Source organism: Ixodes scapularis, unplaced genomic scaffold (assembly GCF_016920785.2).
Source record: "Ixodes scapularis isolate PalLabHiFi unplaced genomic scaffold, ASM1692078v2 PGA_scaffold11__112_contigs__length_91849675, whole genome shotgun sequence".
Classification (NCBI taxonomy): domain Eukaryota; kingdom Metazoa; phylum Arthropoda; class Arachnida; order Ixodida; family Ixodidae; genus Ixodes; species Ixodes scapularis.
In genome coordinates this window covers 84946956-84973530 of record NW_024609837.1, presented here as the reverse complement: position 1 = coordinate 84973530, position 26575 = coordinate 84946956, and the positions used below count along the sequence as shown (strand labels likewise).

The window sequence follows — 26575 nt, the reverse complement described above, 5'->3', positions numbered from 1 at the left end:
AATAATGGACAGAACGAAAGGCCCGTTTTCAATCCGATAGAAAGTTATGCCGTTTTGAAAATCTGAAGTAATTTGAAAAATAACGGGTAACAGTGACTTTTATATAAAGTAATCAAGTCCAATTTAATACTTTTTAACCACGAGTAATTGTAATTGTAACCGATAATTGTTGTTAGTGATACGTACAAGACGAACTGGGACTGACCCTGAGAAACGGTTTTGACGCCCTGATCTCGAGGACGCCGGAGGCGTAGTACTGGCCATCGGTGACCCAGAGCAGAGCCCTGGCCGACGGTGGGCCGCTGTGGCGAAACACAATCTTGCCAGCGTCCAGGTCCGCTTGGCTAAAGTGGTATACTTGGGCGCCCATGTTGTCCGCGTGGAAGAGGGCGCCGTTGGGGATGTCCCGCCGTGTGTACTGGATATCGGACGGTGGCGAATCCACGTCCTCGTACTTGAGGTCTTGGGACGTCAGCGGACGCTCCGAATCAGCGACAACCTGCAGACGTGGACGCCACACTGGTGAGAGGCACTTACAAGAGAAAAAATCAATAATACAATGTAGTTTAGCTGTTTAACATGAGGTCAGCAGTAGGTACTCCACTTCCAACGCAAGCTTTCTACCTTCCATGATACTTCGGCGCACGCGAAGTCAAACGTGCCTCAAGCCATCGTGCGCGTGGTGGAGGCAGAGCATCTATTACTGATGTTATGTTGCAAAAGACAAGGGTATGACAGCACTCAGAAGGCAGCTATTGGAATAGTCTCTATAGTCATTGACAGCATGAGAGCGGTCGGGAGGGGTTTCAGTTTTCCCGCTTCCAGCGCGAGCTTCCTACCTTGCATAACGCTACGGCTTCTTATAAGCCTCGCGCTTGCACGCGAAGCCAAAGTAGGTCTGAAGGCAAAGAGCGCGTGCTGGAGTTCGGAAATCGGAAAGAGATGCCCTGTCGTTCTCATCCTGTCAATGAATACACCCCGTCATGTGATGTTTCGCCGTTTAAAAATAGGCTTGTGCCCAGTGCAAGCGCGCATGTATACAAAGGGCCCAGTGCAAACGCGCATGTATACAAAGGGTTGGGGCCATATTACCTGAAAGACTCGGTCCACAACACGCACGGGAGGGTTGTCGTTCCGCATCGACACGGACACCTTGAAAGTCCCGTACAAGAGGCGTTCACCCTCTGCGTACGCCACGAAGTCAAACTCGTCCCGCTCATGCTCCGAGTCGTCGTGTCTGTAGATGAGTCTCTTGGCGTCCAGCTGGTCAGAGGTGAAGTTGACCACGGGTCGCGCTTCGACCTGGCTCAACGTGTCGTCAAGCAACCGCAGCTCTCCGTGACTCGGAAGCCTGGTGACATTGAACCGAGCCTGACGCCCTTGAAGAAGCGGTCTCAGTCCTCCCAGCGTGGCCTGTCCTCCTTCGGTCACGGTCAGTTCCTCACTGACCAGCACGGCATCCTTGGGAAGGTGACACACGCGAAACTCCTGGTCTCTCGCCTGGGCACCACCTCCGGCAGACACGTGAAACCGGAACGAGTCGGACACTCGGACTAAGGCACGTCTTCGTAGCTGGTACCGGAGGACGCCCTGGTCGATTTGCCGCTGCGTGAATTGGTCTCCTGCGCCCAGAGGACTCGGAGACTCCATACTTGAGGACATCGGGGTGGACGTAATTACGAGGTTTCCCATCTGAGGCGGCTGTTCCAGGGTGTAGACGACAACGTCTGGCGAAGAAGGAGAGGGCCAAGATGTGTACGTGAGATGCGCCGCGCTCACGACGCCCTCGAGGATACCCTCAAGCGTGAGCTGCTCGTTGTGCACGGCTTGAACGCTCTCGAAGGACAATCGAAAGTCGAAAGGTCCTTCCCTCTTGCCGGAGCTTGATATCCAGAACTGGAAGAGGTCCTGGAGACCCTCTGACGGGAGGGCGTCACCCGATGACGTGTCCGTGTACCGGACCTTGCCACGTACGATGTGTCGTTGGCTGAAGTGGCCCACGGGCGACCAGCGCCCCGTGCTTTTTAGTCGCTCGATAGTGCCGTGGCGAGGAGGCTGCGTTACCTGAATAGATTGGAACAGTACCCAATTGTCAAAAAGGGAAACTTTCCAAGTGCGGTTGTTCATATTTTACAGCGAATACAAGAAACGCTAGTTAACTAGACGGGTGAATACGGCTGATTTATTTGGATCGGGCGGAGGCTTCCTTCGAATTACAACAGCTAATATTTATTTATATATGTACGCTTTTTAACAAAACTTTCAGCCTTTTCGCTTTCGTGAAGAAGGAAGACCAGCGAAGCTGTACGCTCGTCCCGTGTGTTTCTTCTTCATCCTCATCTGTTTTGCCCGCTGTTTCCTACAATGAATTCACACCAACTCGCCCAACTATTCATTCTTCTATGATAGCTAGAAAGGTTGCCGCCATCTATGAGCAATGGCGATAGCTGTCCAGAGTTTTGTGTAGTTTTGTGTCGACATTTGTTTGCTACCGGACACGAAACTGGGGAAACAAGCCCTTAGGATCTCCGCTTTAAACTTCTCTCGCTATGACGGATGTCCCCCTCAGCAACAAGATGGCGCAGCTTCTGTCATACGACTCGTCAAGAAGGGAATAACAAAATAATTCATCCTTCCCTGTATTATGCCGCAAAATGGATAATTAGTGCTTCGTCATCTCTCCAACTGACCGATTTCCCCATCCAGTTTGGTTACGCCACCACTACCGCAATGCACTGAGGGAACGTTAGTCTTTCTGCACCTGCGACAACCTCGGTGGAACTCTGCGCATGCAGAGCATGAGGCGGCACGAGCCGTCCTGTGCACTGCAGTCTGCCTCCTGCGAGCTAAAGTTAGGGCGGCGTCACGCATGCGCCGAACGATTGCTGAGATCAGTCTATTTCAAAATCTGTTACTCCCTAGGCGTCCTTAAAGCCCCGTGTATACACTCTCCGAAATAGGGGGTATACAGGTGTAACCCCTTGTCCCATATGTAACACCTCAAAACTATATTTGGACGTTCAGTTTACTGATGTCGAGCTGGCAATGCCAAGTTTTACGAGCGGCTCAATAGCTGTTGGATATAACGTACTAAATAGCTAACGTGCGTATCAAAGACTAGAAAACAACTGAAGTTTTGCAGCTGGGCCAAAAAAACCTTGATAGTCTTACTGTAGCCTTTAAAACGAACATCAGCAATTTTAATAAGTTGTATCGGTCGACTATCAAGCCGCTCTTGAAAATTGGTATCGACGGTCCGACGTCTGTGGACTGAGCGTCGAATTTTTGTTCTGGGGTTTTTGTTCTTGTCCATATAGGACAAGGGGTGTACCCCTATACACCTCTTATTTCTTAAAGCGTATACTGGATTGGTCACGCCTTCTGCAACTGCAGGGTGGACCCCTTTAGAGTACAGTATCAATACAGTGGCTTAAAGGGGTAGTGTAACGAACGAAACCGGAGAAGCGGCACAGCGTTGGAAGATGGCCGCGGGTGGCGCTGGCGCTTGCAGCACCGTCGTTCCGGCTCTGGCTCCGGCTTGGCCGCTTGGCCAGCTTGGCTCAGGCCAGCTCCGGCCGATTCGCAGCTGTCGACTACACTGTCGTCTGCTAGTTTTACATTTTTATTCGCCTACGAACACAAAATCATGTCCTCGTAAGTTCACTGGAAACAAATAATTGTTTTTGAGGTATTTATATTACCTATGAAGCGTGTTAGGGCGCCTCTCTCTGCCGGCCGACGAAGGCACCCCAACGGAGCTGCGGATCGAAGCGCGCCCTACACCGTCTTCCAAGGAGCGGCCGTTCCCGATGCATGGTGGAGGCTACGCGGTAGCTACACTACCCCCTTTAAGCCACTGTAGTATCAAGTACTGAGCTGTCTCCTCCACATTTTCCCATTTCTAAAAAAGGCGGTGCAACGATTTCTGCTGCGCGAATACTGCTTAGAACGAATCCCTCACGTTTATGATAAATAAAACACGCGTTCGTTCTTCCCCCGGAATAAATGTCGTAGAAAGTAATAAAGAAAAACGAGCAGCGTTCACCCCTTCAAGTGCAGCCAGAACAAGCGGCTACGTGATCTGGCGCCGATTATGTGCCGCCAGTGTTGATCACAGCCACGCGCTCAGGTTGGCAAGGCACAGGACACGCGCTGAGTTTTAGACATTGGTAAGGTTCGGCTATTGTCATCATTGCCGCGATAGGACATGGGCCACTACCCGAGTTACTGTACCCGAATGCTTGTGGAGCTATTGATTATCACGAGCCCAAATCGAGAGCTAACCGCCGAATTCAGAAACCTCACTTAAACTACACTCAAACTGAAGGGCCCCTCCACTTCCTCGAGGAAGGTGCGAGGGCCGGTGCTGGCCAATCGTGAGGACGGATCCGCCGTCGCGATTGGCCAGCGCCGGCCCTCGCGCCTTCCTTGAGTAAGTGGAGGGGCCCTTAAGTTTGAGTGTAGTTTGAGTGAGGTTTTTCAATTCGGCGGTAAGTGAATGCTCGGGTATAATCTACGAGCCGCATTCCAACCCCGAGATTGAAGGCGACCCACACGCTGCGCCATTAAGTTTTGCAGAGGAGAGATTGAAAGAAGACGCTTGTTTTTATCCTTGAAATTGCACCGCAACAAAGATGTTTCTTGGTTAATGGCGTTGAGTGCGAGTATACTTGTTTTCTCGCTAGTGCCAGTAAACTCGTGTAAAGTAAAAACATTCCAATTGAATATCGTGGCACCGCCCCTTTAAAGCGATTGCCGAGTTTTTATTTGAGCATGAGCTATAAGAGCCCAACTACCCAGAAGACCATTTGCATATCAAAATTCCGTTTTTTTCCCCGCCCGAAAACAGCCTATCGAGAATCGGCCTGTTTCAGTCGCCCTCACTCTCTTTTTTAAGGTTACGTAGCGTTCAAACTATAGCGCACCAGATATATTCAAAGTAGTGGGTCATCTAAAGAACGCTATCAATATAAAAAAATATAAAAGAATATGAACCACATTCTTGTGACCTACAAAAAACTGGAAATACGTTGATTGAAAAAAAAAATCGTACAGATTACAGGAAGTACACGTACTACGTCATTCTCAATACGGTGACGCACCGCGGGCTGTACGACGCGATGGCGGTGCACGGCGGACCAACGATGCGACGGACGTAGGGCCGCTACTTCGGAACTGTCGTTCGTGGTACCGGTCATTCAATCTTCAAGCGTAGAACATCGAGCGGAAGGATATCAGTGCGGAACGATCGCACGAAAAAACGGTGCACGCAATTTCGTCGTCATCGTCGTATGCTTCACACGCCGGAAAAGCAGAACAAAAAGCAAAGAATAGGGGTCGTGTGTAGCCACGTGGTTTTCGGCAACTCTCTCCTCCTCTAAATTTCTCCCTCCTCGTCGGTCCACATCAGGCATCCATATGTCGCGGCCATGAGCTTTCGTGCTCATGTTTTGGGTTTGGCTTCGAGCTGCTGAGTTTTTTTTACTTTATTAAAATATACGTGAGCTGCTGCAGCAAGATTTTGAACGGGTATATCTCCTAACACCGTTTTAACCGCATAGCAAAAAAAAAAAAAAAAATTGGGGGTGTTAGTGTTTATTTTAAGTGGCCGGCGAATCAGCTCGTTATCTTGACTACGAGCATCGCCCGTGAACCGCACTGCCCCAAGAGTGGTGCGCACTGATAGGCCGTTCAGTTAAAGTAATTCCATGGAAAATACATGAAACTTCCCCATGTGGCAGGGGTATTAGCCGCACTTCGTTTTCCGCCTCACTGCTAGCTTCCCTGCTTTGAAAAAGTTTCCGTCCTATGTCGCCTTGTCGTCTGAAGCGCCATCTATAGGCTGCTTCAAAACATGCGCATTTTTTGTCGATCAACTCTAGTTACCGTAACAGCCGCCTCCAAGATCGTGGCACTCAGAACGATAGGTGTGGATCTGAGGAGAGGGGGGGGGGGGGGGGTTCTCCACGTGAAGGCTGGGTTTATGAACACCTCCACAATACAAAAGGCCGTGAAAGAAACGTTTTACAAGAAGGACAACAACCGGAACTGAGTTGAGCTAGTGACGCTGGGCTCTGTCTCGTAGCTAGCTGGAATCGTTCGATGCTGCCACTCACCTCGTAACGAATGTCAAGGCTCTGGTCGGGCGCGTTGGTCACCGCCGACAGGTTGGTGGTGCTCAGGGCTGTCCAGCCTCCGCGAGCCAGGACCAGTCCCGTGTTGTTGGCCAGGGAGAGGGCCAGGTCGAAGGCTTGGACCCGGAGCACCACGGTCTGCGACTGGGCCTCCGAGCCGCCGTCCGAGACCCCCAGGGCCACGTGGGACTCGGCTTCCCTTCCCCGGTGCACGAAGCTCACCAGGCGTCGGTCGATGTCTTCCTGTGGTGGAACCATACAACCGCACTGTCACACTACCAATGCATCTTATGAGGAACACTCTACAGACATTGCCCGAGGATTGTCTCTTCCTTATACGACGGTCCTGTGGTCATACAAAAGCTTGCTCGAGACGGCACTCCTTACTCTCTGCGCGAAGACAGCGCACCCATGTAAACGAAGCATCCCGGATCCGGAATCACTATAGCAGGAAAACCTGTTCCCAGTGTCTCCCACCTCCGTGTTCTTGGCCTCACGATCCCCAAAAACGGATCTGGTTTCCACACTATTGCACCGCTTCAACGGACAGTCTCCCTACTCATGCATCTAATACACCGTGTATCACATCGTAGATTTGGCATGCAAGAATCTGACACATTGCGCATTGTACAAGCCATACTCTTTAGCCGGGTCGCTTATGGCACGCCATATGTGTCCCTCAAAACAACCGAAAAATCAAAACTTAAAATTGCCCTGCGCCGAGCATACAAGACCACCTTAGGTCTACCTCCCAAAAACTTCAACGAAGAACGTGTTGCGACTAGGAATTCACAACACTTGGGAAGAGTTACGAGAGGCACATCAAATCTCCCAGTTAGAACGCCTCAAATTAACACCTACCGGACGAGCCACACTGAGAAAGTTTGGCTACGCGACACCCCCCATGCAAGACCACAAAAAACGCGTACCTACATAAGAAAAGCCATTCGTGCAGCCCAGATCCCGAAAAGCATGCATCCGGTTTACAATAAAACTCGGCGCATCGCTAGAGCACGAACCAAGAACACCAAATACGGCGATAGCCCAACTGCAAGATACACGACGCGTCCCCGTATCCGCATAAGCCAGCCCATGCTGTACGTGTAACCAATGCAGCAGGGCAAGAAATGACCGTCCTCACAGCCCGCACAACATCTACAGAAACTGGCGAAGAAATTGCCATTGCCCTAGCCGCAACGACAGGCGACCATATAATCACAGTGCTCACAGACTCCCAGGCAGCCTGTCGGAATTACCTACGGGGACGCATCTCCAAAACAGCGCTTCGCATCCTCAAGACCATCCCCCGGCTCCCCGAAGTACACCTAGTCTGGGTACCCGGACACGAACGCCTCGAAGGTAATGAGGCGGCACATGCCGCCGCCCGCGCGCATGCACACCGGGCCATTACCGAAGAGGGAACAACCTCACTTGTTGCCCCCACGACCGACCTGCTCATCAACTATGCCGGCATACCAGCCCACTACCGTTACGACCGAAGAAAATACCCGGCACCGCACCCAAGACTATCAAGAGATGAAGCCACCACCCTCCGAAGACTGCAGACCAACACATATCCGCACAGCACCCTTCTTCACGGCATCTATCCCGCTCAATACCCCGCCACCTGTAATTTTTGTCCTTCTCCCGGCAACTTTTACCATCAGGTATGGGAATGCCAACGAACCCCGGACCTCACTCCCAAACCCACCCCATCCACGAGCAGTGGATGGCCTGTCTGACCAGCCCGGACCCTGATATCCTGCAAGACCTGGTGACAAGGGCCCGGATAGCCAGCCGCAGCCAGGGTATCCCGGACTAAGGATGCCCTCCATCGGGCGGGTGCCCTAACATCTGCACCTGATGCTCAATAAATAAAGATTTATTCATCATCATCATCTCTTCCATATACGACGGTCCTGTGGTCATACAAAAGCTTGCTGGAGACATGCTTGAAGAATACACATGTGTAGCAAACGAGGTTCGAACATGCGTCAGGCGTTTCAGCCGATAATTTCGTCATCATGTGTGTGGCGAACATGGGGTTTCTTTTGTAGGACGCACGAGCACCGGGACTGCAGTTTCAGTAGGTCATTGCGTTAAATTAACGAGTTAACTCGTTAACAAGTTAACAAGACTTGGTAACAATATCCGATACTTCGCCGGAACCTTTACGAAAAGGTATTATTAGAGAGTTTTAGTAGATCGTTCCCATGACTCCGATAACGATACCCGATGCTCCGCCACCGCCTCCCTTTTGCATGCATAGTATCGTTATCGGGGCTATCGGAGGTATCGGAAGGATCTACTAAAACTCTCTATTGATACGGGCTCTCGTTATCAGAGCGTGAAACGATCCACTAAAATTATCAGCGAGCACACAGTCAAATATTAAAGGAATAATTATTTAAACTTGTTTAGAAGATATTAAACAGTCGTTAGTGGGAGTAGATAAGTTTCTACATTAGTTTCCCCACTGGATTTGGCGGGGAAAGGGACGCTGGCGACACTGGTTTACGGTGAGGATGAGAAATTTAGCCAGTGCAGTACGAATGCTATCCTGGTGTAGTGATACACGACCACACGCCCGTATCATGTTCATCCAGATCGGAACGGGCAGGGGTGTGGATTGAACGCGTCCCGGCGGCATGCGACGTGGTTATGTGACGTGACGTCACGGGCCAATTAGTCGTGGTATCGCGTGGTACCATGACGTCACGTGACGTCAAACTTTTCATTGGGCAAGCATGAACATTTTGCATGACGTGAAGTCACGTGGCGTTAGATCACATGCTGTCAATTTTTCCACTAAATTTAGCGGGAAAATGCACACACGGACGGACAGATGAACGGAAAAAATTCCGGGATTAGGGAGTTCCGTTAATAAACGTGCGATACTTTCAAACTTGCCCCTGTATTGTGTTTTGTTTCGCACTATAAGTGCTGACTCACACACTGGCGACTGCTTATGACCGGAGAGGCTATAAAACCGATTTTAAGTCTCTTGGGACAGCTTACGACGGGCTGTACGCTGTTGCGCGGACAGCGCCTACCTAAGTTGCCATCGTTGCCTTCTCGTCGTAAGAGGTCGCCTCGAGTATAGGCGCAGCCAATGCTGCTTAAGCAGTGCCAATCTATACAAATCACGCGCTGAAACAAAACACATTACCACTGTGGCTTCCCCTTGCTCGACTGGTCTAGTCTGTGATAGGTAACGCACAAAGACGACGGGATCTGTTACGTCACACCTTTGGTGCTGCTGGATTGTCTCCAGCGGTTCGTTGTGTCTTCTGTGCTCGGACATACTGTGAAATAGCGTAGAGAACTCGTGAAGCTGAAACAGAGAGCGTTCAAGTGACTCGCCTGTGTGAAGGACCTCAGCGGTTCTCCAGGCCTGTCGGCGTGTTCCATGAAGCCGTCCTTGTCTGTGTCCCCCAAGCTCAGCACCTTATAGACCAGCTCGGAGGGTTTGGTGTCCTCGTCGTCCGCCTCCAGCAGTTCGGACGTCAAGAGTTTGCGGGTGCCTTTTGCCAGTCGAAGCACCTTACCCGGCGGAACCTAAAATGCGAACGTTCGAAAAAAAAAAAAAAAAAAGTGCGATTTAATTTTTTAAATTTTTTTTATTTTTAGGATTTAGTTTTTAAGATTAAATATAAAATTGTAATAATCAGCGAGGCCTACATACTTAAAGGGTAACTCGGATGGAAAACGAAAAAAAAATGAATGACTAAAGTCGTTTTTGTGGCACGAAATGTGACCACAGCCGACATATTACTTCAGAGTGAAGCAGCGTACTCCACTGAAACCGATTTTAAAGATGCAACCAGCTGCTCTGTAGCTGGGAGCAAGCGGGTTAGCTTTTAGTCAAGCAGCACTGACGCAACACCCTTGTGACGTCACGTCGCGGCCGTGCGGATGATGATCAGAGTTGCTATCCCTTCAGCAGATGAGTTTCGGTTTGGTCCGTAGGCGCCTGAAACCGAACTTTGAGCCGTGATATTGATAAAACTACACACAATATCAGACAAAAAAGTTATACCTTGTAATTCAGGGACACTGCTTTAGCTGAAAGCAGACGTAAACCCAATTTCAAAAATATTTACCGGAGTTGCCCTTGAAAAGAATCGTGTTATTTTTTTAGAAGGAAAGAGAAGACTTTTAAACTGATGGAGTACTTACCACACCAGGACGAAGAGGTATGCCAATTCGTTTTTGTTATTGTCTTTGTTGTAACTATTGTATAGTAGAAGCGGTTGTCGCTAGTGCAAGTGTGCTGTCCTAACGAAGATATGTTTGTCCCCACTCTGTAACTACCCTGCTATAACGCTCTAGGGCGCTGCGGAGTAAAATAAAAAAAGAAAAGATAAGAGCAATTTTTTACGCTTCCTTTCTACGGTCCGTTGCCGTTTGTATAAAACGGCGAGTAACTTAACACATATGTATTGCTGCACCAGCATTGTGTCAAATTGTATCGCGAAGTCTTCGCTGCATCAGCAAGGTCAGCGCTATCTTAAGCACTGTCCAATAGCTCTGAGGGTGGGCTGTGGAGTACGTGTGAACAGGCCTTTAAAGTGGCACTGACAAGCCTTTCCGCCGCATCGTGTCGTGAGCTCTGATCGTTCAACTGGAACACAATCACCTCTGTACACAAGCAAAGCAGTGTGTCAATACAAAACGCTTGACACCTGTTTCATTACGAAGTTACTAAGACATAAACATTGATTATATCAACTCAGCGTTTACGAAACTTATGCCGGCAATGTTGCCTTCCAGTGTTATGGATAATCAATAAAGTAAGTGTCCATGCATTGAATTTGCAGCAACCGTCTTGGCAGTTCGGATGCAATGACACTCACCTTGACTCTGGGTGCGTCGTTGACGGGTGACACGAGCACATGAAGCACAAACCGTCGGCGTCGCTGCAGGGACGCCGGAAGATCAAAACTCCTGGACCGAAACTCCAGCTCAAACACCACCGAATCACCATGGTTCTCCGAACCGTCGTGCGTGTAGCGCACTTTCCGCGTCTCCAGGTCCGCGAAGGTGAACACGTTGTCGGGAGTCCCACGATGCCACACCTCGATCTCCAGAGCACCATGCTTCGGCGGATCCATGACGTGGAACAGAACGCCAGTATCCGAAACTCCCAACTCCCTGTAGTCGACCAGAAGCTTGATGTGCTCCGTCGTGACCACGTCACTACCGCCTTCTGCGACGCGGAGCGGCGCCAGGGCCAGCAGTTCGTCCAGCGACGCAAACACACGGTACGGGCCCGTAAAGTTGGCCCGGACGCAATCGTCGGCAACACTTTCACTTTCCTCTTCACCATCAGGCGCGCAGAGACAACGGAAGCCGTCTGTTCCGTCCTGTACACAACGGGCACCAGGCTGACACGGGTCCTGAAGGCAGGGAAACTCCCAGACGCAGTCCGGTTTCAAGCCTCGGGTCACGAGTGCATCTGGAAGCCCCACGGGCTTGTCATTGACCTGTCCATGCCGCAGGCAGCCTCGAAGGGAAGTTTCGGACTGTAGGCCGTGTTGTAGAACTGCCCTTGACTGCGAGGCCACGTCCAGGCCTCCCAGGTACAGGTGGCCAGCCAGATCGAAGAACTGGTTTCGGCCCAGTCCGGTGCGGAGGGATTGGACTTGACCATCGACACTCAGTTCTACGTGGGAAGGGCCAAAGTGTAGGCCTAGGCGGTGCCAGGCGCCGTCGCTGACTGTCGTCTCGCTGCGGAGGGTTACCACCTGGAGGATGTTTCACCAGGGTTAAAGATCCATACGCAAAAAGGAGCCCCATGTGGTGTAGTTAGTGTAAATAGACCGATCATCACCATGCGCCTTCGCATGCCTGACGCCACCATAGTATTATTCCACAGGAGGTTTTTTCCAGGCGCAAAGCAGTAGCGAGGCTTTCGCACGTGTAGAAAGACTAAAGTTTCCTCGATGCATTGTGGCAGCGGCGACGTAGCTAAACTGGCTTGTGAGCTTGGTTTATGAGCATGTTTTTTCCATATTAAAGGCTTCTCGTACGGATAGTGTTGCTCGAGAGACACTGATCGCGGCAAGATGGGAGTCGCAAACCTAAAATAAGATCTCCGATTGTGGCAATCAGATATATCTTTATTCACCTGCGAATCTTTCACGAAGTGGCTTCAATAACAACCGTTCACTTACCTGGATGACCCATTTTATTGTCTCTGTGACGTCTCTTGCAACTTTTGTTGACAATTCATTTTACACAATCTCGCAGACTTTGTTTTCGTTTTATTCACCGAAGCTAAACAACAACCCCCGAATGTAAAAATACGTAGCCAAGTTGAATGCAGATACGTATTATCCACAGATGCGTATTATCCACAGATGAAAAACGGCAAAAACCAACCAACATGGCGGCTCCGAGTGGAATGATGATGATAGCTGAGAGGAAGTTTGCATATGTTCCGTTGAGATGTCGTTATGCTTCATAGTGAAGCCTCTGCGTTTACTAAATATTTCTAGATCTGCGGCTTTTTGTGAGCCAAACATTAACACTTAAGCAAATAAATCAAGCGCGTGCACGACTCTCTTTTTCGAAATTTAATCATCAATGATGTTGGCGGTATGAGTCACGATAAACTTTTATGTGTCGTGTTGGGGTTTCTTGACGTAGCCTAAGGGGTTTCGATTGCGTTAAAGAATACGTAAAGTACAATCGCGGACACTTCAAGCTATTACAGCCTTTTATGTTTCTTTTTGGCATGCCTGCCAGTTTGTGATAAAAGCTTTGGTGTACGCTTGGGCAGCAACGCAACGTTTTGTCCCAATCCTCGGACTTTCTAAGCTCACAAAGTTTCTGGGAACTGGAAGCGTAGAAAAATGCGGAATACGGTGTTTCGGCAGATATTATCTGAGATGGGTCTGTCGTGAATTCCCTGATATGAACCTTGTTAGTTTAAATACCCCAATGTATAGACTAAAATTTCCGGGGCGAACTGGGTGAATACTAGTGTTGGAAGTAACGTGGCACAACGTAAACGACGTTACTGATACTGCGTGAACATTTTCAATAATATCCCAACGTACTGGTTAGAATCTGAAATTACTAAGCAGAATAATAATTTTGGCATGATTTAATGGCATTGTGTACAAAATTGTTTTACTCGTTAATCGAAATTGTTGCTTAAAGTAAGTCGCGTTTTCGATTCCATTAAAATAATTAACGCGTCATCGAAACATCACAGGATTTTACGAATTTAATAAGCGAAGAATAAAAAGACTATAATGAAACTACTTTGTAACACCTGAGTTTTGTAACCGCTTCTTATCGCAGCTAAATAATAATGTTAGAAATCAAGCTAACCCGAACCTATATCGAAAGCAACGTTTGTCAGGTTTAGGCGATAATGTTAAGGGTATTTCGTTACATTTTAAAGACGGTAGCGAATTTGACGTTAGGTTTGACAGGCTATCGAGAAACGCAATTTTGTTACTTATGCGTATTTTTGTACCGGCCAAAGCACTGAGAAATACATGTATTTTTTATTATTAATAAAAACAAATAAAATACTGAAGTTCGTTTTTTTTTTCTGAACAGAGATGTTTTTAATAATAAAAAAAATAACTGTATAAATAAAAAAAAAAATGAGCTGAAACAGATTTCGATATTTCTTTGACCCTACGTGCCAATTTCCGAGAAAGCACAGGCCTGAACTATGAATAAAACACGAAATTGGGGTCTCATTATTCGTACTACTCAATAAATTGAGAGATGACATAGCCTGTGGGGGCCGCAGACCGCAAACAAAATGCCAGTTCGGGTGTTTCAGCTCATAGTGTTCACGAGAATACAAACGCCGACTTATAAACAATCTCAACCATTATCTTTTTTTTTTGTCCAGAATCCCCTCTTGACCGGCTCTTGCTAAGTGGAGCTTGATTTCGGCGCCTATTGCGGAGGTGTTTCGCGGCAAAATGCGAAATGCAGCGCGGCAAGGCAGAAGCCACCGGGTCGGCAAGTTGAGCTATCAGTGTGCGGGCGTTTGACAATAAGTTCGCAAGATCAAAAACAACCCGAAGGAAAAATCCATCAATGTAACGCTGTTTGGCAGTCAATGTTTTCTAGTGGACCGCTGACTGTGCCTGACTGTACGTCAAGCATGTCTGATTGGACAACAAGTTACTCTGACCGACAGTCAAACTCCAGTCAGACCCCGCTTGTCGGCTTTCTGATGGTTTCCTGGTGGCAGTCGGCCGCCGCGAAATGCCATCAGGATGTCCTGGTGGTGATTCTGACTGTACATCGATTGTCTCTGACTGTACGTCAGAAAGCTTTGACGTGCAGACAGAAGTACGGTCAAAGGGCGTAAAGTTCGTTCGGATACCACTATTTCGTCAAATCTATGAATACGAAAAGTAATCTATGCACGAGAAAACGAAACCGCTGACGTTAGAGATGTGACACGCAACCGACCGACAACCTTGATCAGAAGCCCGCCGAAGCCGCCGAAGCGTCGAACGCGACACTTCGCACTTCGCTTCGCCCATGGAGGCTTCGCCGAGCTTTCATGAACGATCGCTCTCGACTCGTTTTGTTTGCCCGCTTACTCCAACCTGTCGATCCTGCCCGGGCTCTACAATGTCTTATGTTTTAGTAGAATTTCTACTCGACAAGACCCAGCCTGTTGTGAGTTCCGACGATGTAAGGGTCTTTAGCGGTGTAGTTAAAGACGGCAATGTGTACCAGGTCTACTGGGCCGATGACGCGCGAACAAAAGGATCATTCTACGACGCGAAAGTACTCTACATGGCAGGTGAGTGGAACTGAAGTACGGCGAGTGATGTACGAGTGCTTTCATAACATGCTGACGGCTTAACTGCATTTGCAGCCGAAGCATCTCGTATAAAACGAATAGTCAAATCGAGTGTCCGTAATGGTGGCGTAGCATAGTGGTTAGTGTTTCCGGTTTGTACGCAAGCGGTCGCGGGTTCAATCCGGGGTGGTCCTGCTTTTTTTTTTTTTTTTTTTTCTCGAACATTTTGTTTTATCGAGGCATTTGGCGATATTTATGAGTGCGTATAGCTTTACTCTTATATAAATGCTGCCCTTGATGATGAAGTTCCCTTGGCAGTGGCAGTCAGACGTCATCTGATGGACCATCAGATGACGTCTGATGGTCCACCACGTTCCACCAAGGCTGCTGACTGGCAGTCAGTGTCCCAAATTACGTAGCTTGATGGAATTTTCAATAGGGAATAGGGTTTTTCTTAAAATTCTATTTCACCAAACAAACAACGCCGAAACCGGTGTTGACTCAGCAATCCTTGATCGACCAAGTGAGGATTGACTAAACGCTTAAATGCCGCTCGAGCATAAACCGGCCTCGATGATATCTCGTCTTTCTTTTGGCAGATATCACTGGTGGCAGGGTGGAGAATAAAAAATCAAGATATAAATGAAACTAATTTTTTTTTATTACATAAAGAAAATCTTTCGCACAAAAACGAAATCCCGAAAATAATTTTTATTCACCGATGTTCATTATTTTAAAATATTTATATGCATTTGTTTTGTACTAAAATTAAAGAATCATATCAAGCAAGAAATATTTATATCTGGCTGAATACGAGAAGAAAGCAGCTTTCTTCTGAGCAAATCGGAGCCTCGTTCTACCTTACACTTTGCTTGTCAGTTACTCAGTGTCATTTTGCAAGCAAATCAAAACGCGAAACACATAAACAACAAAACAAGTAACGTCTTATTGCAAGCACATGAAAACATGAACAATAAGCAAACCTACCTACCTAACTAAAAAAAAATTGAGCTGTTTTTGTTCCGGCATGGCGAGGTTACATAAAAACAAGTTGCGAATTAAACTGTACCTTAAAGTTAAAGTAATCTTTTTTTCCGCATTGTTTTTAATGATCAGAATTTGATCAATAAACCTGCCATGTATAGAAACACAGGTAGCGATATAGAATTACTATTTTCTAGCTACAGTGGTTCAAGCCCAAGTAAATGTGATGTAAATAGAATAAATCGGAGTGAAATCACATTGATTTGATCTGGATCAAATAAATCTAATTTAAATAAAATAATCTCGATGTATTTCATTAAACAATTATGATTTTTTTTCCCCACTGACTCAAGGTCTTCCGAGCCACGCACTTGCTTGGCCATTTGTTTTTTATATCGGTCGCGACTGCACATGAGTATGTCGAGCTTGTATTGCAGAATTCTGCCTTACCCCGTTTCCCTGATTGAGCGATGCGATAGGGTGTCCCTGGACGATTTCCAAGGCCACGAAGTCCTCCTTGGACGGCGGTCCGGCGCAGTAGGCGACCAGCGCGAACTGCGCTTGGGTGCGCACCTCGAGGGACAAGGAACCGCCCGTGCGGGCGATGGGCCGCGCCAGGGCCAAGAAGGCGTCGGCTTCCACGAGGCTGAACGCCTGATCCACGACGGCCGAGAACTCCCCGGCACAGTCGCCCCAGGTGACGCCTTCCGAGGACACGGCAGACTCGAACAGGTCCACGTCGTTGAACAACACGTCCGCCATGCACCTGCGTTGCCAACAGAATCGCTCGAAGATGAGTACAAGGTCTTCTGCGAGAGTCTTGTTTTATCAACACCTCCTCGTCCCCCATAAGACAAGAAAAGGAAAAAAAAAATCAGGTTTGTTTTTAGACAGCTTAAGGTCAGTCTCCCTCAGTCAGAATCATTGAATCAAAGTCGGCGTCCGTTCACAGCCCTCTCAAAGTATTCACACTGATCCACTGAAAATAAAGGATTGACCTTGAAGTTGAACTAGGATTACGAGTTATATATATATATATATATATATATATGTTTTTTATGTACGAAGTCTTTTAAGTCATGGTCACACATTTAACACGACGCTACTTCAGCGTTATTTTGTCAGCGCTGGAAACAGCGGTGTCCTTGCCGGTGCAGGGTTGACTCAGCGCTAAATTAGTAATGCAGCATTGATACAACGTTGGATCAATGCTAAGTTGCATTCGAGTGAGCGCAGCGCTGCAATGTGCAGGTGTGAGCCGGCCTTTTTTTCTGCAATGAGACGGTATGGGGGGGGGGGGGGGGGCATCTAGCCTTCAAGTTTTGAACAGCGCCTCTCGCGAGAAAAATCGAATATATTTAAGTCGCGCTTCGATTGCGCGTTCTGAAAGACACTATTAAAGAAAGCATTAACACAACAGCTGAACGGAATGCGCTCTTGGTGTGTCGATAAGACGCCAAGGTCACGTGCGGTACATTTCTTGTCGATTCTATTTTGTTTTCTTTTACGCGCCTGAGTAGACGCACACAGACACTAGTATTCGAACGTGGCCCGTTCATGACCGACCGCTACAAAGCCGCGTTTATGGTCGTGTCTTGCAGACGCCGAAGCCAGCATCACGTTGTCTCGTCGTGTGGATGCGCTCGTGCCCCCTGGCCGAGTGCAACAAGCCTATATGCTTCCTGGGCTGAAGCTCTGAACAAAATGTGGCGCCCACTTTTTTGGGTAGTATAAGCTCACCTGATTGGGCCTCGCACTACTCATGGCAACTTCGCTGAGCTTTTTCCTTTTTGTGTAGTGCTGAAAACGGAAAAGCACCTTTCGACGTTTGAAGTCGGCTAAATTAAACGCCGTACGACAATCAAAAGTGCAACATTCATGCCCCACCTCTAGGGTACGCGTCTCGTATCTCTGGGTGGTGACGTCAGAACATCTAGCATCTTGACGCTTTTTTCTTGTATGTTTTTGGAACACGTTGACCGGGGTTTTTTTGGCTCACACTTCCAAGCCACTGTTATACCCCGACGTCGAGCGTAGTAGACGAGGCGTATAGCGCAGCGTACACAGAGGCGGATTGATCGTAGATATCGAGTTCCTGCGTTTCGGCCCATGAAAGGCGCGCGTTCTGTGCTACGCTGCGTTCGCTGCGCTCAACATCGGAGTATGACCGAGCCTTTAGCGTCTCAACTTTAACCTGTGCTTCAACGAGGTTCGAATTGTTTTTTTTTTTGTATTTCTTTAGGGATCGCTTCCCGCACCAAAGCAGGCAGGCTTCTACGTGTGTGCCAGATTGAGACGCTTAAGTTTGTATTCACCAAAGCAAGTCCTAACATGTCCGTTTTCGTAGCGCCTTCTAGGCAATGCTGGAGGTCCATAGGATGGTATAAAAGCGGGTTGCAATACGATGGGCTTGAGCCGTATAGACTAAAATAATTGGTAAATCTTTTGAAGATTCCGACAGTCTACCATCCACGGCTGGCAGGTTGGGAACTGGGAAAAGGCGTGCTCTACCGCCATTTTTGCGATTTTTCACCAGTTACGAGCCATGTCCGCCCCTCGAAAAAGTAACACGTCTATATCTGTTATCGAAAAGTGGACCTGGACTGTATATTTCACTATACATTTGACCGCAGCCAGCGCTTCAGTCCGATATGGCAAAGCGAACAGTGCCAAAAGTGGATAGTCTCGGCGCTCGTTTGCTTCGTAGGTTTGCTTTCGCTCCTGGCCACAGAAAGTGAAGTCAAGCGTGGCCCAGAACAGTTTCTCGGAGTCGGCAACGTCGTCCCAACTCACCCGCGAAAAGGCTGCAGATGCCCCAGGAAGAGGTCTTGGAAGTCTCCGAGACCTCCGGCAAAGAGCCCCCACTTGACGTCCAGCTGGACAAACCGAGGCGGGAGGTCCAGCCTGGACTCGTGCAGGCCGTCGAGGAGCAGGAGCGTGCTGGAGCCGTGCCTCTGGAGCGACAGGGCGTGCCAGAGGCCGTCGTCGAAGCGGACGCCCGGAGGGCTGTCCAGCGAAGCCGGCTCGCCGGCGCCCAGCTCGAGCCGGAGTCTGAGGCGGCCCGCGGTCAGCTGGAGGAGCAGGTGGTCGTCGGGTCCGGCGGCCAGAAGGAGCAGGCCGTCGGGTCGGACGGTCTTGAAGCGCAGGCTCAGGTCCGTGCTTTCGCGGGCGTCCTCCAGTTCCAGGGAAACGAAGCCGTCGCCCAGGAAGGACGCCTCTACGGGAATCAGTGAATACATATTAACAAATCAATAAATCAACCAATCGACCGGTCGATTACCCGAATGTACAAGCAACCAATTAAACGAATAAGTAATCAGTTATATAATCGATTAATTCATTTTACTTTTCACCCTTCATACATAAGATAAGATAAAACAATTTAACCGACGAATAAATGAATGAATCAATCAATCCATTAACCCGTAAATAAATAAATAAACAAACAATTAATTAAATAAATCGAGCAATAATCTAATCCCTTGTTTAACCAATTATTCAATCTTATTTAGTTTTTAATTTACGAAAAAAATAAACAAAGATACCCAATTAAAGAATGAAACAATTAGTGAATCAATCAATCAATTCAAAAATAAATCAATATTTCAATCTGGTAATTAATTATGCAATCGCTTATCTAATTGATGAACAACTCTTACTTTTTCTTCACTGATACAGGAGGCAAATGAAAACATATTACTAATAAATTAACCGATAATACAATCAAGCAATAAATCAATTAGGAAATAAATAAATCAACCGGCCAATCAATCAATCAATCAATTAATTGATCAATCGAACAATCAACTCACCAAACAATATGTCAATCGGTTATTTACGCTTTAATCAAATTTCTAGTTTGCCCTTGATACAAAAGAGTGAATAACTATATTGCAGGGTTGTGAGAATATTCGAACATTTGAATAGTAGTTTCGAATAATACGCTATTCAATATTCGCTTCGAGGTACACTGATATGTATTTTTCGAAATGTTAATCACGGCATTTTATCTCGTTAAGTGCGCTTCCCACCACGGACCGGCGCACAGCGGAGAAGCGACACCCGCGGAGTTCGCTTCCGCCGGGTGTTGCTTCTTCGCAGTGCAACGGTGCTAGGTAAGACGCGCGCTCAACGGGACTGAAACGCTGCAGTCGACACTTGGAAAAGTACAAATACTGCAGCCGCGTGCTCAGCAGGAAAGAAGACTATCAAAGGGGGATGGTGCGTGTGCGCGCCTGGTGTAAACAAAAGGAAACGGAAACTTTATGCATCTTGATAATTACACTTTAAAAAGACAAATTAAAAAAAAAAATAAGCTGGCTGGTTATGCAGGAGTACATGTTAGGGAGAAATACCCGGACAACCTGCATCAATCATTCGTGACAGAAAAAAAGTTTTTTGTATTAGAAATAGATTTTATAAGTCTCCTCGCTTAGGTAGAGTTGGGCACGTCTATAGGTTTAATTTTATGTCAAATGCACTGTTTACATGCCATCTCAATGTAGGCATTGGGATTTCTGAGGTCTCAGTCGATAAGTATAATCAGAATAAAATTAACTTTGCACAGAAAGAAAAAGGAAGAAGAAGTGTTCAGAGCAAGAAGCTCGATTTTTCGCTCCTTCTAGAACCAAACGCTTTAGGCCAGTTAATTAAATTTTTCATCTCGAACGGAAACCATCTACCACCAACAATTTTGCTCGGCGGCAGCCCGCCGACCGCAAATGGAGGGCCAACCTCTTCTGTGAGTAGCAGAAAGCGTTTGACGCCCAATCTGTCTGACAAGATGGACGCCATAAGCGACCACATAAATTCCAATGGCCAACAGGAGGATGGACGCCCGCTGCTTCACCCTCTTCAATTGGTTCTTCAAGAAATAAGTGGAACAGTATCGGACGAGAACATCCCATCCAAACGAATTCGTACCGCCGATGTCGAGAGGGACCAAGGTGAGGATAACACCTCATTATATTCATTGAGGGACATAACCGATGAGACCGACAATGACGAACCGTACACAGTCATGACATACCGAAAAAACCGGGAAACAGGAATTCCCGTAGTCTTCAAGCCAACAACACAAAACACGTCCTTCTGGCGTGTAAACCCAAACGTGCTTGCCAACGAGATCATAGCGGTCACACAAGAAAAGATTGTCTCGCACAAAATCAACAAAGAAGGCAATCTGTCCGTAAATGTTTCATCCCTGGACTCGGCAAACAAGCTTCTCGCAGTCACCTCTCTCGGAGAGATTCAGGTAACTGCTCATATTCCGGAGGCATATTCCAGGAACTATGGAAAAGTAAAACACGTGCCACTCGAATACAGCAACGATGAGCTCTTGGATTATTTAAAAGACTTTGGAGTCACGTCTGTTCAACGTCAAGTGGCCTACCGACGCCAGGACGACGGAATTGTAGAACAACACCCTTCAACTACAGTCGTCCTCACATTTCGGACGGACCGAGCCATGCCTCAGCGCATCTACCTCGGATTCACAAGCCATCCCGTTGAAGAATACTTTGGACAGGCAGTTCAGTGCTTCAACTGCCAAAGATATGGACATCTCGCCAGGAACTGTAGAGGAGAGCGTCGTTGCAAGGTGTGTGCAGGACCACATAGCCACAAGGAGTGTAGCTCCAGAAAAGAACCTAAATGTGCCAACTGCAGCGGCAACCATACATCCACATATTCTGGATGTCCGCGCAAAAAGGTCGTCACTGCTGCAAAACAACGTTCTATCATCAACGGAAGGCAAACAAGACGCCGAGCTCTGTCACCAAATCCACAAGTTGTTCGCCGCCAAGCGCGACCAGAACATCCCAACGGAGAAGCACCAACAAAGAAAACTTACAGTGAGATCCTGAAGCGTCCTCGCATGGTTCAGAAAGATCAAAGAAATGCACAAGAGGACGACTTTCTTCCCTTGGAGGAGCGTCCAGGGCGGTCGACAATGCCAACACCCATACCAGCACCTCGTCGATCTCGGAAAACTCAAGCGCCTCCCGCTGGAACACCAGCAACATACCCAATGTCAAACCAGTCACAGCATCCACGAAAACAAAAAGATCTTGCGCAGGTACTCCTACCCCTGTTATTTGTGGCGTTAAAGGCTATCATACAAGAATACCCTGGGGCAAACAACATTCCAGAAGTAGAGGCTCTGCTTACTATGGAGCGATTGATAATTCCCATTAGCGATCACCGCTATCACAAATAGCGTACGTCAGTACAATGGATGAACATTACAAGAAAGCCTCTATCATACAATGGAACGCAAGAGGTTTGCGATCACGACTTTCTGATTTCAGACAACTCGTTTATAAATATAGCTTCCCCATCATTGTAATCTGTGAATCAAACTTACCTAAAGACATTCAATTATCACGGTACGAAAAATTTGACTCAGCATGCACTAATAGTGCAAGTCGCGTGACAATGTTCATTCGAAGAGATCTTACATATACCGCACACGTCGTTTCAACCCACCCGACCAACGAATATGTTTGCGCGACGATTTCAAATGGGAAAATGAAGTTCACAATAATCGCAGCATATATACCACCAAAGTCCTTATTTGACAGGCAGCATTTGGAGTCTATCCTAAATACAATGCCACCGCCATTTATTCTAACAGGTGATTTTAATGCCCATCATCCAATATGGGGGAGCATTCGGACAAACCTGCGTGGAAGGCACTTGGCAGAATTAGCCGACGATTACCACTTATCTACCATTAATGACGGAACCCCGACGTATTTCTACGGAACGGAAGGTAGCAGCTGCCTCGACTTAACATTTGTTTCGGCAGCACTAACATCGCAAATAACATGGTTTGCAGACATTGAAACTCGTGGTAGTGACCACGTACCCATATACACAATAATTAATGGGTTCACCAATGTCCAAAAAACAAACTTCCTACGACGAACCAACTGGCATATGTTCGAAGAAGGAATGACGAACGAATGCAAAAATGTTACTGAACTATCTCACTTGGAAAAGGTCATTGTATCCTGTGCAGAAAAAGCAACACGTGATTTTAACGTCCCGTCCACGCAAAAAACAATTCACGCAGAATACGAGCGCCTCCGCGCTATATCGTTGGAGGGCAGAACGACGATCCAGGAAAACTAAAGACATCAAAGATCTCAGCGAATTGCGCAGAGTGCAAAAGAAAATCTGTCGTCATTTTAAGAAGCTAGCTCGACATTGCTGGAGGACGCTCTGGGAAAATATAGATCCCAGAAAGCCATTATGTAAAATATGGAAGATCTCACGAGGTCTCAAATCTTCTCCTTCGCAACTGCACCCATTTCGCTCTCTGGCGCTATCAAGAAATTGTTCAGAGAAAGAGGTGGCAAGCCAGTACTGCATTTTGTTGACAATATACACAACCCTTTCGAGCCAATCTCCATCTCGCATCACAGTCGAACCAGTACTTCGTGAAGCAGCTATGAACGACCTTTTCACAATGAGCGAACTCGATGCTGCACTGTCTTCAGTGAAACCTCACACCTCTCCGGGACCTGACGGCATACAGTACAGTTATTTGATACACATGGGGAAGGACGCGCGAAAGCTTCTTTTGAATATATTCAACTCTTCATGAATCAATGAAAATGTTCCTGGCTCGTGGAAAGAGGCAAGGATTGTGCCACTTCTCAAACCGGGCAAATCGCCACTTCAATTAACTTCGTACCGTCCTGTCGCGCTCGCAAGTTGCATTGAAAAAATCATGGAAAAAATGATTCACCGCCGTCTAGATTGGTATCTTGAACAGCAAGGGATATATCCAGAAATCATGCAAGGTTTCCGTCGAGGAGGGAGCTCTATCGATGGAGTCCTTGACCTTGTAACTTACATACAACAGGAGCGAGCACATCGTAAATTCACAATAGCGGCTTTCTTAGACATCAAAGGAGCATTCGATAATGTCACTCACGAAGCGATATTTCAGGCTCTCAGCGAAATTGGGATTGGGGGACACTTATATAGGTGGATAAGAAGCTACCTCACAGGAAGATCAATTTTTATGTCTACAAAAGAAGGAAATACGCCTTCATATCCGGTGACCCGTGGTGTCCCTCAGGGGGGCGTCCTCAGTCCTATATTATTTAACATCGCTCTCATTCGTCTCGCCAAAATACTGCCCCCAACCATCCAGGCATCATTCTACGCCGATGATATCTGTATATGGGCTTCTGGATCTACACGAGTTCAAGCAAATGCAAGGGTTCAGTCTGCACTAAAGAAAATGACAACTTATCTTAATACCCGTGGACTCGAAATTTCCATTGACAAATCAGCAGCTATTGCTTTCACCCGCCGAAGAATGGACAAATACCCACTTAAGATAGGCAAACGAACAATACCGTACGTTAAATGCCACACATGTCTTGGAGTAACCATCGATAGGGGTCTGACCTGGTCACCTCATATTTTGTACTTGCGCAAAAAGCTTGCCAGTTTTAGTGTTCTTGCCCGCTTCATCGGTGGAACCGCGTGGGGCGCGACAGTAAGATCCCTATTACAGATATACGTGGCCTTATTTGTCGGCTTACTTCGATATAGCGCTCCCATTTTACACGGCACGTGTCAAACCAACATCAAAGCTCTCAGAGCAGTTCAAGCACGTGGCCTCCGTGGCTGTTTGGGCCTACCAGCTTGTGCCTCGACTCTGGGCACAGTTGCCGAGGCACGCGCCACACCTGTAGAAATACTAATGATGCAGGAAACATTGAGAGTTCATCTGAGACATACTACTAATCATAGTCATCACTTACTGGCTGATCTTACTTTTAAGCGACCTCACTCAGAATATTCGATGGCACTATCAAAATGGAGCAATACATCCCTGAGGATATAAACTCGTTTATACTTCTAACAATACCTCCATGGAGACTCCCTTTCCCTGTTGTGGAACTTGACATTCAAGGCATCAAGAAGAAATCAAATACACCATTGCTAGTGCTTAAACAACTCACTTTATCAACCATTGCCTGTTTACACGCGTTTACCTCGTCCTAGAACAAATTATGGGCTTCAAATGTTACAGCATACATTGCCAACATTACTGAACTTTTTAAGAAACCGCCATGTCTGTCTTGATGCACTAAATAAGAAAACAATAGGCACAATATTCACTTCTAACTTTTAAACTTTTTTCTCCTGCATAGAACTGCCTGTTTTGTTTTTTCGCCTTTAAAATGTTTCTGTTAACGTTTCCTGTCTGCCGATCTGCCGATAGGGGGCAGGGGCTTTGTCAAGCTGCACATTTTGCAGCTTTTTTTCCCTGTCTCCGTCACCCATATGTACAAATGGGAGTAAATAAATGAATTGATTGATTGAATGAACATATATACGGACTTATCATGTATCAAAAATAGTTCTACCGCAAGCATTGTGATTCCATCGTATGCCACAACAAGAAAATGCAAGCTTAGCCACAAGACATCTTCAACAGCGGCTGAACTTGTAGGCCTTCATCGAGCCCTTCGATTTATATTGACAAAGCCACCTCAGGCACGGACGGTGTTTACAGATTCTAAGCCTGCACTCCAAAGCATCTGCACATATCTGCGACGAAGTGAAAATGGACGAATTATTTTCAAACTTTTATGCCATCTTCAGAAATGTATTGATAGGAGACACTCTGTCGAGTTCCAGTGGATTCCTGGACACTGCAAGATACCTGGAAATGAAGCTGCGGATGGTGCTGCGACTTTCGCCCATACCTTATTCCCCAACGTCGAAATACCCTACTCCAGAAGCGACGTCACTTCATTGAAAAATCTCCACGCCCGAAATGCAACACAAAGTCTCTGGAAGAGCTCTGCACACCATTACCCTCCTCTATATCTACTGGATCCTGACCTAACATACCGTGTGTCACGTAATTTACCCAAGCGAACGGAAGCTGTTATACACCGATTACGTCTGGGCGTCTCCTACACACAGGAATTTCTGCACCGAATCGGAAAAACACACACTCCGAACTGTCCAGGATGTGATTGTGTGAAAACTATATCTCATTTATTATGTGAATGTGCACTTTACGATGCAGAAAGAGAACTCCTAAAGAGGATTCTTTCACATCTAGACGACCGGCCATTTACTACGTCCAAAATACTAGGGGCCTGGGACTCACCACTTAAAGAGGAGAAGGCCGCAAAAGCCCTTCCGCGATTTTTATCAGCAACTCGCCTCGAGTCCTGTTTCTAAGAACTTATCTAGTGTTCATTATTTGTTGTCGTATAGAGGGCTATCCATTTTATAATTCCTGTCGGTGTACACGTGCGCAACTGGACTTCGCGCTGGCGCGTACAAAAACTCGAGTGTTTTGGATGAACATTAATGACAATCCAGCACGCACTTTCAGTCTCTTAGTTTTAGTGTCATATTGGAAACTGCGGCATTTTCTTAATTATTGATCCTGCCCTCACAGTGTTAACGTGAGTGCTAGTGTCTTACCTTTATCCTCCTCTACTTTTTCTTTCCTCCTTCTTTTCTCTCCTCATCCCCTTCCCCAACTTCAGAGTAGCCAACCGAGGCAGGCCGCCTTGGTTAACCTCTCTGTTTTCTCCTCCTGCCCTTACCTTCTTCTTATTCTTGCAGAGAAATGTACGAGTGGAAGCTTGGCAACAACCTTCACGAGTTCAGCTGCGTT

The 26575-nt window shown here is 47.2% G+C and overlaps 2 protein-coding genes across 3 annotated transcripts in view; one reads left to right on the top strand and one right to left on the bottom strand.

Annotated features, from left to right (window-relative positions):
• The window catches only part of LOC8040379 (chondroitin sulfate proteoglycan 4), a 178500-nt gene that overhangs the window by 23594 nt on the left and 128331 nt on the right, over window positions 1–26575 (bottom strand). For both annotated transcript variants that reach the window (XM_040211409.3, XM_040211410.3), the window contains exons 2-8: window positions 18703–19126; window positions 16360–16675; window positions 10991–11881; window positions 9498–9692; window positions 6117–6377; window positions 1093–2064; window positions 206–499 (exon numbers count right to left, since the gene is read on the bottom strand). In XM_040211409.3, coding sequence (XP_040067343.1) covers window positions 206–499; window positions 1093–2064; window positions 6117–6377; window positions 9498–9692; window positions 10991–11881; window positions 16360–16675; window positions 18703–19126 — 3353 coding nt within the window. The remainder of the gene's footprint in view (window positions 1–205; window positions 500–1092; window positions 2065–6116; window positions 6378–9497; window positions 9693–10990; window positions 11882–16359; window positions 16676–18702; window positions 19127–26575) is intronic.
• LOC115324407 lies at window positions 19278–22677 on the top strand. Its single transcript, XM_029985012.4, has one exon. It carries the CDS (start codon window positions 20378–20380, stop codon window positions 22124–22126), a length of 1749 nt encoding a protein of 582 aa, XP_029840872.2. The 5' UTR covers window positions 19278–20377; the 3' UTR covers window positions 22127–22677.

Excerpts from the sequence above, each read along its gene's own strand:
- LOC115324407 (XM_029985012.4), top strand. The coding sequence starts at position 20,378 with ATGTCAAATGCACTGTTTACATGCCATCTCAATGTAGGCATTGGGATT.